This window comes from Scylla paramamosain, chromosome 4, assembly GCF_035594125.1.
Source record: "Scylla paramamosain isolate STU-SP2022 chromosome 4, ASM3559412v1, whole genome shotgun sequence".
NCBI classification, from domain to species: Eukaryota; Metazoa; Arthropoda; class Malacostraca; order Decapoda; family Portunidae; genus Scylla; species Scylla paramamosain.
The window spans coordinates 38,764,527-38,777,026 of record NC_087154.1 but is presented as its reverse complement, the minus strand read 5'-3'; the positions used below and the strand labels follow the sequence as shown (position 1 = coordinate 38,777,026).

General features: G+C 40.3%; 1 protein-coding gene across 1 annotated transcript in view; it reads left to right on the top strand.

Annotated features, from left to right (window-relative positions):
* Positions 1 to 12,500, top strand: part of LOC135097512 (uncharacterized) — a 39,894-nt gene that overhangs the window by 20,632 nt on the left and 6,762 nt on the right. Inside the window, exons 6-7 of the mRNA XM_063999458.1 lie at positions 1 to 168; positions 8,498 to 8,614. The exon at positions 1 to 168 is cut by the window's left edge and continues 61 nt beyond it. Of these exons, the coding sequence (XP_063855528.1) occupies positions 1 to 168; positions 8,498 to 8,614 (285 nt within the window). The remainder of the gene's footprint in view (positions 169 to 8,497; positions 8,615 to 12,500) is intronic.

Below are 12,500 nucleotides of genomic sequence, written 5' to 3'. Positions count from 1 at the left end.
GTGCTGATCAAGTTGGCGTCAGTCAGGCAGGAGAACGTATCCTTCGTGCAAGACGAGGCGGTGGCGGAGTACTTTGGCCTGGAGGAGCTGCCTCTCTACGTGGTGAGGAACTTCCGATCAACGGTCACCTACATCGGGGACAACCAGACTCGCTACAGCACGCTTTCGGTGAGTCCCTGGCGGTGTGAGTCCCTGGCGGTGTAAGTCCTTGGTGGTGTTCTTTCGAAATAACGCAACGCTTCACACCTGGAGTTGTTTCGGCGCCTTGTGTCAGCTAGTCAATCAATCATTCTCACTCACAGAATACAAAAGAAGAAGAAGAAAAAAAAATACGAAGAAAATGCAAGGAAGAGAATCAGACAGAGTTCAGAGTTCACCAGAGTATATAATTATGTACGTATATATTTAACTGAAGAGGAGGAACAACTGTATCAGACAGAGAATTTCAGAATTTACTAAAGTATGCAAAAGTCACACACACACAAAAAAAAAAAAAAGAGGAAAAAAACAGAATCGGATACACAGTTTACTAGAGTATATATATGTGCGTGTATAAATCAAGCAGAGCGTTTCAGAGTTTAGCAGAGTGCATGTCACTGAAAGAAAGGAAAAACAAAATCAGGTATACTTTATCAGAAAACATGTATGTATGTGTATGCATGTATCGCACCGCACCTATGTATCCTATGTGCTCCATATGTGTATAGTCGTCTAGTCGTTGCGCGTCCTTGTGTCTGGCGCGTAGTGGTCGTCATTACTGGGACTCATCGCCGCCCCTCCTGTGTTGCGAGGGGGAGGCGCCACGATGGATTAGGGCCATCAACTCCACGGCAGTTAATGGGGGACAGCGATGGGCGGCGTGGGCGAGAGGGCGAGCGGGGTGAGGCGTGAGCCGAGGATCGTGGGTTGTTACAGGGCAACGCTGAGAGGCGTGGGTGAGTTGGAGACACTGTGAGGCAAGGGTCGTGGATTGTTACAGGGCGTGGGTGAGTTGGAGACACTGTGAGGCAAGGGTCGTGGATTGTTACAGGGCGTGGGTGAGTTGGAGACACTGATGCAAGGACAGCCATGGGTGGTGTGGGTTGGATGAGATGGTGGAAATAGACAACGATGGGTTGGTATTTTTTTTTTTTTTTTTTTTTTAGGCGTTTTGAATGGCATGGGAGTGTGTGACGAGTGACGAGAGCGTGGCGGTGTAAACTGGTGTTGGAGTGGGTGGTGATATAGACGAAATCCTCAGTCAGTAACCAGGAGAGGACAAGAAATAATGGAGTCATGCTTAACAAAGTCATATGTATAAATAAAAAGACATAGGAAGAAATTGGTTCTGAAAAAGGGTGGTAGATAAATCGAATAGGCAAAAAAAAAAAAAAAAAAAAGGTTGTTAGTGCCGAGGCGATACGAAGCTTTAAATAACCCGACAAATTTATGGACGGTTATGATAAGTGGAAATAGGAAGGCATTTTTATACAGGGACCGCCACGTTCTAAGTCTGATGGCTTCTTACAGTTTTCCTATGTTCTTGTGATGGGTGGACAGTACTGAGAAGCGGAGAGTGACTTAAATGTGTAATAAACCTACATTAAGTTCTACTACATTAAGTTAAAACTGAACAAGAAAAGAAAAAATGAATAAGAAAGAAGAAATGGAGAAGGCGGAGGTGTGGTAACCTGACAAATCTCAACTAAAGGAAGACGAAACACGGAAAGATGAAAGATATTGTTAATCCAGTAGCCTAACAAGATATCTACAAGTAATTGCAGCACCTCGGTCACGTTGGGGTTGTAGTGTGGGTGTAGGTGCGTGTACAGTGTCCCGCCCGTGCAGAGTCTTGGTGCTTATCTACCTCACCACACCCCCGGACACTGCTGGCACTGGCATTTGTGGTAACTCTTTCCCGCCACTGAGAGAGAGAGAGAGAGAGAGAGAGAGAGAGAGAGAGAGAGAGAGAGAGAGAGAGAGAGAGAGAGAGAGAGAGAGAGAGAGAGAGAGAGAGAGAGAGATTCAGCGTTAGAATTAAGTTGTCGGGACGTGCATATTAATTACTTGAGGGTAGAATTGTTCTTTTTCATGATTAAGCCCTCGGGTAAAGTGGGTGAAGCGTGCGTGCGTGTCCTTAGTACGAGAAATGCTTACAGAGGAAAAAAGAAAAACTAAAGACTATCACTATGCATTTGTGATTAAAGCTTGTATTCTGAAACGCTTTGTTCTCTTATAAAGACTATTTTCAGAGGCCATAGGAATGGTGCGTCAGGTTCTCTTGGGTGTTTTCCCATTGGTGATGCAGAAACCTTGTTAAACTATCACCAAAAACATGAAAACACCCTTCAAAATCCCAGTAACCTCCACTTCATCCTGTTAAAAGTATTCGAGGGAAAAGGGAAAGTAACAAAATGATAATGATTACGTACAAGGCCACAGTTTATCACTATTATCTCCTAATTACCGCTCACAACTATCAAAATTATAGTGCAAAGTTGCCGAGAGAGAGAGAGAGAGAGAGAGAGAGAGAGAGAGAGAGAGAGAGAGAGAGAGAGAGAGAGAGAGAGAGAGAGAGAGAGAGAGAGAGAGAGAGAGAGATGACGTCACGTGACAGTTTTGTGACTAACATGACCTCTGACGTGACTTCCTGACATGATATGTGACACGAGTCCCTGACATGACCTGTGACGCGACTTCCTGACATGACCTGTGACGTGACTCCCTGACATGACCTGTGACGTGACTCCCTGACATGACCTGTGACGTGACTCCCTGACATGACCTGTGACGTGACTCCCTGACATGACCTGAGACGCGACTCCCTGACATGACCTGTGACGCGACTCCCTGACATGACCTGAGACGCGACTCCCTGACATGACCTGTGACGTGACTCCCTGACATGACCTGTGACGTGACTCGCTGGCATGACACATCTAAAACATGACTCTCTAACATGACGTTACATAACTTTTTAGCATGAGCTACGTGACCAGCAGCATGACCTGATCTGACTGTGACATGAGCTGACGTGATCATCTGACATGGCTCTACACGATCTCTCAGCACACTAATTTGCAGCGGCATATATAACGTGACTGACAGAGGTACATGACGTAACTTGATGTGAACTCTTAACCTAAGCTGACGGACAGGCATCAATACCGGGCACATTACAAAATTCAGTCACAACATAATGCAACACAATTCACAGTGAGTTGAGGATTATTTTCTTCCTCCACCTGCAGGGGAAGGAACTTAAGAGTTGTACAGCTGAAGCAAGACATGATGTAACGTTGCTTAACCTTTTCTCTGCTTGACAATTTCTCCTTTAATCGCAATCATCAACAACTATATAGACACATTTTCTCCTATAATACACTCGCTTAGATATTTCAACTGGGCTTTAGAGTGTGAATGATGTGTGTATGAGTGTGTGGTGCTTTGTCTGGGCCATCCCTTGTAGGACTGCTGGCCTGAGAGATATATATGTATTTCTGTCTTGCAAAAGAGAACAAAACTAATTTTCTATTTTCTCTTTTCTTTCTTCTGTCTCTAAGCAAACAGTTTTTACAATGCAGTGAAGGTTAACGAAGGACGTCGACAGCAGTAAAATAGTTAAATACTTAAAAATACTTGGAGAAAATAATACAGATGTTTTTCGACTAGTGCTAAATATAACTTTAATGTTTTTTCGGGGTTTCTACTTTTGACTCTGCTAAATAAATTCATCTACATGACGTCTGACCAGTACCAAGTGTAACTTAAATATTATACCTCCGGGTTTGTGCATTAAAGTATTCAGTCTCTCTCTCTCTCTCTCTCTCTCTCTCTCTCTCTCTCTCTCTCTCTCTCTCTCTCTCTCTCTCTCTCTCTCTCTACTCTCTCTCTGTGTGTCTGTCGATCAATCTATATATCCATCTACATATCTAAATATACTCGTAGGTATATCTGTCTGATCCATCCATCTATTAACCCATCTATCTATTTACCTATCAGTCTGTCTGTCTGTCCATCCATTTATTCACCCATCCATATATTCATCTATATACCTGTCTGTCTGTCTGTCTGTCTGTCTGTCTATCAATCTGTTACTCTATCTTTCTATTTACCTCTCTGTCTGTGTGTCTATTTCGTCCATCCATCAATCTGTTACTCTATCTTTCTATTTACCTCTGTGTCTGTCTGTCTGTCCATCCATCAATCTGTTACTCTATCTTTCTATTTACCTCTCTGTCTGTGTGTCTATTTCGTCCATCCATCAATCTGTTACTCTATCTTTCTATTTGCCTCTCTGTCAGTGTGTCTATTTCGTCCATCTATCAATCTGTTACTCTATCTTTCTATTTACCTCTGTGTCTGTGTGTCTATCCATCCATCTATCTGTTCATCCGTCAGTCCACCTATCCTACTACACAAGCATATGAGTAATATAAACAACAGTACCTCATTTTCATCACGAGCTGACAAATGCCACGTAACGCGTCACACACAGCTGTCCCGTCCCGCCAGTAAATAAATAAATAAATAAAATAAAATGACACACGTGCAACGCTTTTAATAAAAATGAAACACGGGCGTATTATAATGAGCCGAAGCTACACCAGTTTTACGAAGTCATCTTGAATTAATCTATCCATTTATCCATTCCTATAATTAATCTATCCTTTTTTTTATGTATATTCTTGCCTGTTATCTGTCTTTTATCTATCTTTCCTAATTAATCTATCCATTTTTTTTTTATCTGTCCATTCCTGTCTATTATCTGTCTTTCTTCCGTCTTTCCTAATCAATCCATCCATTTGTTTCTGACCATTACCTATTTCTTTATTCATTTATTTACTCCTTGATTAATAAAAAAAAAACTTCATTTCAATCTTTCGTACTTCACGTCAAACTTAAGATAAAAAAAAATAATAACAACACAGAAAGAAAAAAAAAGCTTTATCTTCACCGTTGATTGTGGAGTTGAACTTTCAGAAAAGCTGCAAGTGAAAAAAACTAAGACGGTGAAAATAATGGCCAAGTGGTAGTCTTGAATTTCACTTCACAGCAGCTATTTGGTGGAAGGAAGGGCGGAAAGAAGGCTGGAGAAAGAGTGAGGAAAGACGTGAGACAGGTGAAAGAAGGGAAGACGTGAAGAAGAAGGGAGGGATGAGGAGAGCTGGAAGAATATATGGGAAAGGAAGAAGCAGGAGAAAAATGTTAGGGTAGGGATGAAGGAGGAGGAGGAGGAGGAAGAGGAGGAAGATAGCAGGTGGAAGGGGGAAAGAGTTAGGGAAGAGGTAAGGAAGAGGGGAAGAAGAGACGAGGAAAGGAGGAGGAAGATGAGGAAGGAACAGTAAGAAAAATATAAAGAAGATGAAAGAGAAAGGAATGGGTGAAGAAAAGATTTAAGGAAAAGATGAAGACAAAGACGAGACGGAGAAATAGGAGAAAAGAAAGAGAGGAAGAAAAGTTCGAAAAAAAAGACGAAAAGGGAACAATGGAAGAAAAGAGTGGCGAAGGATGACAAGAAAAAAATGAATAAAATAAATAAATACAGAAAGAAACGAATAAAGACATACAACAGAAAAGGAAGAGAGAAGGAGATGAAAGAAATGAGGACAAGAGAAAAATGGAAGGAAAGGAGTGAAGAAAGAGATTAAGACACGCGAAAAGAAGGGAGGGGGAGAAGGAATAGGAGGAAAACACGTGGGAAGGGCGCAAGACACTCCACGGTGACAGCTTTTGTGATAGACAGCTTCGGTCGTTTTCCTTGAGGGGACACACGATGGAATGGCCAGCTAATGTAAAACTGATACAAAAACAACAATGCAACGGCCACGCAACAGCCCTTCCATCCTAACAGCCGCACTAACTAAAGTGAAACAGGGGGCAGTCTTCGCATTTCGCCCGTACAAGAGAGAAAAAAGTTTATGGATGCAGTGAAAGAAGACATACGTGCAATGGGTGTGACTGAAGAAGGTGTAGTAGAACCAGTGCGTTAGGGAAGGTTGATCCGCTGTGGCGACACCTAACGGGAGCAGCGGAGGGAACTAGAAGTAAAAAGAGATGAGGAACCTGTTAAAAAATAAATAAATAAATAAAATAAATAAAATAAAATAATAAAAAAAAGAAAAATAAATAAAATACTGGAGAACGGACACTTGTTGAAGGGAGAATATCGAGGGTGAAAAGGAGAATATGATAGACAGATGAAGGAATGATGGACAAGGAGCGAAGTTACAAAGAATAAGAATAACGGAGGAAAACACAATAGACAAGAACAACTGGATAAGACTCATGTACAGAAGATCGGGGAAGAGAGAAGGGAACACGATAGAGAAATGGAGAAATGATGGACCAGGAGCGAAGTTGCAAACAATCACAACAACAGAAGATACAACAGAAAAAGCATGACTAGAATCTTTAACATCAAGAAGACGGCGAAGGAAGGGGTAGCAGGAATCACTAAGAAGATTAGCGTCAGCCCACGTCAAGAAGCAGTACAAGATGGAGTGCTGTCGAGCCTACTACTAGCTACCAACGCTGATTCTCTCTCTCTCTCTCTCTCTCTCTCTCTCTCTCTCTCTCTCTCTCTCTCTCTCTCTCTCTCTCTTTGCGGTAAGGAAGGTTGTGAGTGATGTGCAATAAATGAAGACTGTCAGCGAGTGAATGCCCCTTGTCGTTGAGATGAAGAGATTAAATGTAGAAATTAGTAAAAGAAAGATGAGAGAGGCATAGAGGACTGGAAGAGGAAGAGGAAGAGGAGGAGAAGGATAAATAATAAGAAGAAAAAGAAGAAAAGAAAAAGAAGAAAAAAATAAGAATAAGAAAAAGAATAAGAATAAGAATAATAATAAGAAGAAGTAATAACAGTAGTGGTTGAAGTAAAGGAGGAGGAGGAGGAGGAGGAGGAGGAGAAGAAGTATATACGGAGGTGCACTAGTACATAAACCTTGCAGCACAGAATGATAAAACAAACAACTACATAAACACAAACAAACAAGTAAACAAGCAGACAAGCAAATAAGAGAGAGAGAGAGAGAGAGAGAGAGAGAGAGAGAGAGAGAGAGAGAGAGAGAGAGAGAGAGAGAGAGAGAGAGAGAGAGAGAGAGAGAAAGACAGAAAGACAGACAGACAGACAGACAGACAGACGGGCAGACAGACAGACAGACAGACGGGCAGACAAACACAGCCAGCAGGACAGCACAACCCCAGCCTCCGGAGCGCAGTAAAACCCCGGAAATCACCTGCAGGAATCCTCGATCAAAAGACTGGGAAGATTTATCATTTCCCGCATCAAGTAACGTGCATTAGCCACCATTCTCCCGGTAACCACTCGCCCTGCCTGACTGCTTCTCCTCTTATTACTTTGTTCATTCCTCTCTTTATTACTACTGGTGCTCATTCTACCGTATGTTATTTTTTTCCTTTCTTTTTTAATTCATTTTACATGCGAGTATTTGTCTTTGGATCATTTATTATTTCTATTGTATTTCTTAGTCATTACTCGTCTGTATTATTCTTTTATTATTATCTATGTTATTTTCTCTCTATTGCTGTTTAGCTTATCTCTCTTTATTAATGTCATATACTTGTCCTCGTATCTATTTTCAGATATCATGCATTATTTTGATTATTTTCTTTGCTATTATTCGTCTCTGTTTATTTATTTATTAATATCTATATTATATTCTCTTTATTGCAGTCGAGCGTATCTCTTTCTATTAATTTTGTATATTTCTATATTTGCCCTCGTATCTATTTTCAGATATTATGTATTGTTTCCATTACATTTCTTTGTTGTTATTCGTCTCTCTTGATCATCCACAATCACCTCTATATTTTCTCTATTGCAGTTTGGTGTATTTCGTTTTATCAATTTTATTTAAATATCTATTTATTTCCAGATATCACAAAGCATTTTAAAAACTTCTATATTATCATTCGTCGTTATCGTTTTACATTTCAATGTTTTGTTTATATTTATCTTTATTGCTACTCAAAGTATCTTTCATTAATTTCCCATTCATTACGAGATATCGTGTTAATTGTCTTTAATAATATGGTCTATGATCATTGGATTTTTTATTTTAACATCCTATTATTTTGATCATATCACGGTACAAACTATCACTTAATTAATTCCATGTACGTATCTATTTCCAGACCAACTGTTATACTTATCGTTACAATATACTGTTATCATTATTATTATAATACTATATATATATATATATATATATATATATATATATATATATATATATATATATATATATATATATATATATATATATATATATATATATATATATATATATATATATATATATATATATATATATATATATACTCGTATATATACCTCTCGGCTTTTCTATAGGGGCTGACACCTATTTAGTCCTTTCTTTTTCACATTTTTTTTTTTACCACCAGCCAGTTTCCCTCCTACATAGAAAAAAAAAAAAAATGTATCTCTCACTACTCAGTCAATCTAATCAACCACTGAATATTTCTCCCTCTTCAGGTTGACTTCGAACTGACGCGTCGCTGGACTGTGATCATGATGAACCTCTACTTTCCCACCAACATGCTGCTGGCCACGGGATATGCCACGCTCTTCCTCAACGTGCATGACCAAGGGGTGAGTAAAGGGGCGGAGAGGATAGCTAGAGTGGCTGGGGGAGACGAGAGAACTGCTGGAGTGAGGGGAGAGGGGAGAGGAAAACGGCTGGGGAGGAGGGCAGTCGTAGTGGGTGGGAGGAGAGAAGGGTGTGTGGAGTGGGTGGGAGAAAGGAAGGAGAGAGGATGAGTGAAATGCGTTGGGGGAGAAGGGAAGGCGGTTGGAGGGCGTGAGGGAGAAAGGAGTTTGCAGGATCGGATGGGTGGGGTATTTGGGTCTGGATAAGTGTATAGCTGTAACAGTGGATGAGGCTGAGGTAGGATTGGTTTAGTGTGAAATGAAGGAAAGGGTGGAACGGAAGTGTGATGATACAGGAGTGAAGAGTGAATGCAGTGAGTGGGTTAGTATGACTGTTGAAAGCAATAGAAGATGGGAGAATGAGAGAAATGGAGATATCAAGATGAAGGGGCGAAGAGGGATGGAAGAGGGTAATAAGAGTGCTGGAGGAAATGATTTAGGGAGGAAAAGAGAAGGTTTGGGGTGAGGGGGAAGGTGATGGAAAGGGTGAAGTGGAGGTATGAAGATGCAAGGTTAAATAGTAAGTGGGGTGGAGGAAGGCAGTAAGGGTGTCTGAAAGAATGAGTTGGGGAGGGAAGGTTGCAGGAAAGAGAACACAGGTTTAATAATTGCTGTAGAGATGGGAGAAAATAAGGATGTGAAACGAAATGATGATGATGATGATGATAAAGAGATGGGCACACATCCACATTCACTTATTTTCATTAGACTTCGTATTATTTTGACAGGTGTAAAAAAAAAAAAAAAGAAAAATGCTATACTTTGAACATTGCATGGCTTCGAAGCAAGCTCAGATAACAACTAGCTATGTTACTCAAAACGCAATAAAAATGTTTTTGGTATGTTGGACTGAAGTTGCAGAATACTGGAATTTGGGCGAGTTTGTGAGGGGGATGCTGAGAGTGAATGTGTCGAGAACAAAGTATGGGAACAGCATATTGTGTTTGTGTTCCCCTCCAGCCTTTGAATGAGTAGTGCTATTGTTGCCATTGTCTGCCGCCTGACCACTCCCATTATGATGCCTGGCTGATCACCACCATACATACGTACAAGCAAGCCTCCAGTAATAGAGGCTGCAGGTCAAAGAAGTTAAAAAAAATATTACGTGGTTACTTTTTAATTCAGTGTTTGCCTAGTTAACGTAAGATGAAGAATTAAGCCTTGCAAAGATGGTGCTCCTGTCATCAAGTCTGCATGGGCATATTTCAAGAACTGTTTCAGATAGGAAGATATTAAAGACTTCAATAAACTGCTGGTAAAATTTTCACGTTATTTACATACTGAGTAAAAAAAAAAAAAAAAGGAATCGAGAAGAGACGGTGAGAATAAGATCAGGCTGTCATTCATTACGTAGCAGTCGATAAACCTATCATGCTAAACTGGCCAAGAAGTTCTGACGTATCTGTATAGACATGCATGTATTACCTTCGTCTCCAGAAGTTCTACACGGCGGAATCAGACTCAATATATCAGTATGTACGAGTACGTATATATACTTGAGATGAAACAAATCATATCAAAATATCAAGTTACTTATTGCTTACCTTATGATGTGGCAGCTGTGTTGTTCTGTCTTCTGACCTTCCTGTGAAACCTTTACACTTCCCGCCAAACAGAGGATAGATGATGAAGCAGTGTTGTCCTTCCCTCTGTCAAGCCTTAGCACTTCACAACACACAAGGGCAAAACATGAGACTGTGCTGTTCCTCGTCTAGCCTCAACGCTTCACTGCAACACACACTTGTAACACTGCGCATCGTCACATTCGCGTAATACAACTTGAACATCTGTCTGCCTCCCTCTTGTCCCTTGGAGGCGGCTAAGGACGCGTAGCTGTTTGTAATAATCGTACAAACTTGTCTTACCTGGTGGTTAATCTGACAGATGGCTAGAGACGTTCACTCACATTAACATTTGAAATTTCTCCTATCAGTCCACCTAAACTTTTATTGTACTTGACTCTCACAGTCTCTCTTCACCTGGAGGCCATTAGAAAACGTATTCACAATTATAATTATTCACAAACATAATATTTCACTTAGACTTGTACATATTATGAATTAGAAAAAAAAAATTGTACATACTTTCCAAGTCACTAGTTTAGCAATATCTTGACATTTACTCCACTAAATATTTCGCTTAAAGTTATGATACTAGAGCGAAGAAGACACACTTTTCCCGCCACTCGTCGATCAAAACTAGCAAGCGCGGAGAAGAAAAGAAAACGTGTTCGATAGTCCACCACTGCACCCGCGCTTTTCAAAATGTTCCACCTGTGCAGTATCTCGATACGTGTATTGCTTAACACTCTTATACAAGCATGACACGGCAGAAACAGTGTAATCTGTAGTTCCCTTACTTACTTACCACGAGTGAAGACTAGAAGGAGGTGTGCGTCTTTGGGAGTGGTTAAAGGAACGAGAGAGAGAGAGAGAGAGAGAGAGAGAGAGAGAGAGAGAGAGAGAGAGAGAGAGAGAGAGAGAGAGAGAGAGAGAGAGAGAGAGAGAGAGAGAGAGAGAGAGAGGGGATACCTTTTTCACTTCCCTTGGTGTGAACAACTCTTGTTATATGTTTTGAGGGAAGCTTAAGGCGCATGTTAGCCAAGGACGTGGCTTCATGATGGTCTGGCTAATGTATCGGATATTTGGAAACAGGTTGTACAAAGACGATAATCCATATAAGAACAAGAGAGCATAGGAACATAGTGGAAGCTGCATAAGGATTCACAGGGATACACACACACACACACACACACACACACACACACACACACACACACACACACACTGCAGGTGTCGATACAGTATACACAGTGCAGTATTATAATAGTAAACAATACCCATTATTCAAGGTGTAATGTGACCCTATAATGCAGTATTATAATTACGTATTGTGACGCACAGATGAAAGTAATAGAGTTACGGTTATGATGATGATGGTGGTGGTGGTGGTGGTGGTGGTGGTAATGATAATGATGATAATTATAATGGTAGTGGTGGTGGTGGTGGTGGTGATGATGATGATAATAGTAATAATGGTGGTGATAATGATAATGAAAACGAAGACGACGGTGACAATGATAATAATAATGACTGACAATGATGATGATGATGATGATGATGTTGATGATGATGGTTATATTGATAGTGGTGATGATGATGACAATAACGAAGAACACGATAATGACGACAAGGATATATACAATAATAATGATGGTGATAATAATGATGGTGAAAATGACTGTTGCACTTTCACCTGCTCCCATCCCCACCCCTGAAGCAAGGCCGCAGGTAACTAGTACTTGTATTAAATTTACCTTTCATCATACGCTAATTGATTTTAATACTTGAACACACACACACACACACACACACACACATACAAAAAAAAAAAGAAAAAAAGAGTATTTCTTTCCGGGTATACCAGAGTTAATTATCACCTAATAATTATTCTCAAATGCTGAAGTGGACATGACTTTCCCACGCAGAATTAATTATTTGGTGTAGTACAAAATTAATGTGATGCAAAAAAAAAAAAAAAAGAGAGAGAGCCGTCAGTCAGAGGTGGAAGATTAAACCATACCTCGCCCTCCCTTTCTTTTGTGGTAGGAACATTTGATAATACCTTTTTTCCTTCTTTCTTAATTAGCACAGGTATTGAAAAAGGTGATCATAAAACTTTAATACGTAATAATATATAAAAAAAAGGTGGGTAATGGTTGCCGACTGCAGGTGTATGGATATAATTAGTTGTTACGCTATTGTGTTAGTGATGTGTTAGGGGTGTGTTTATTTATAGTGTTGTAGTGTGCTGGAGGGACACGTAAGTT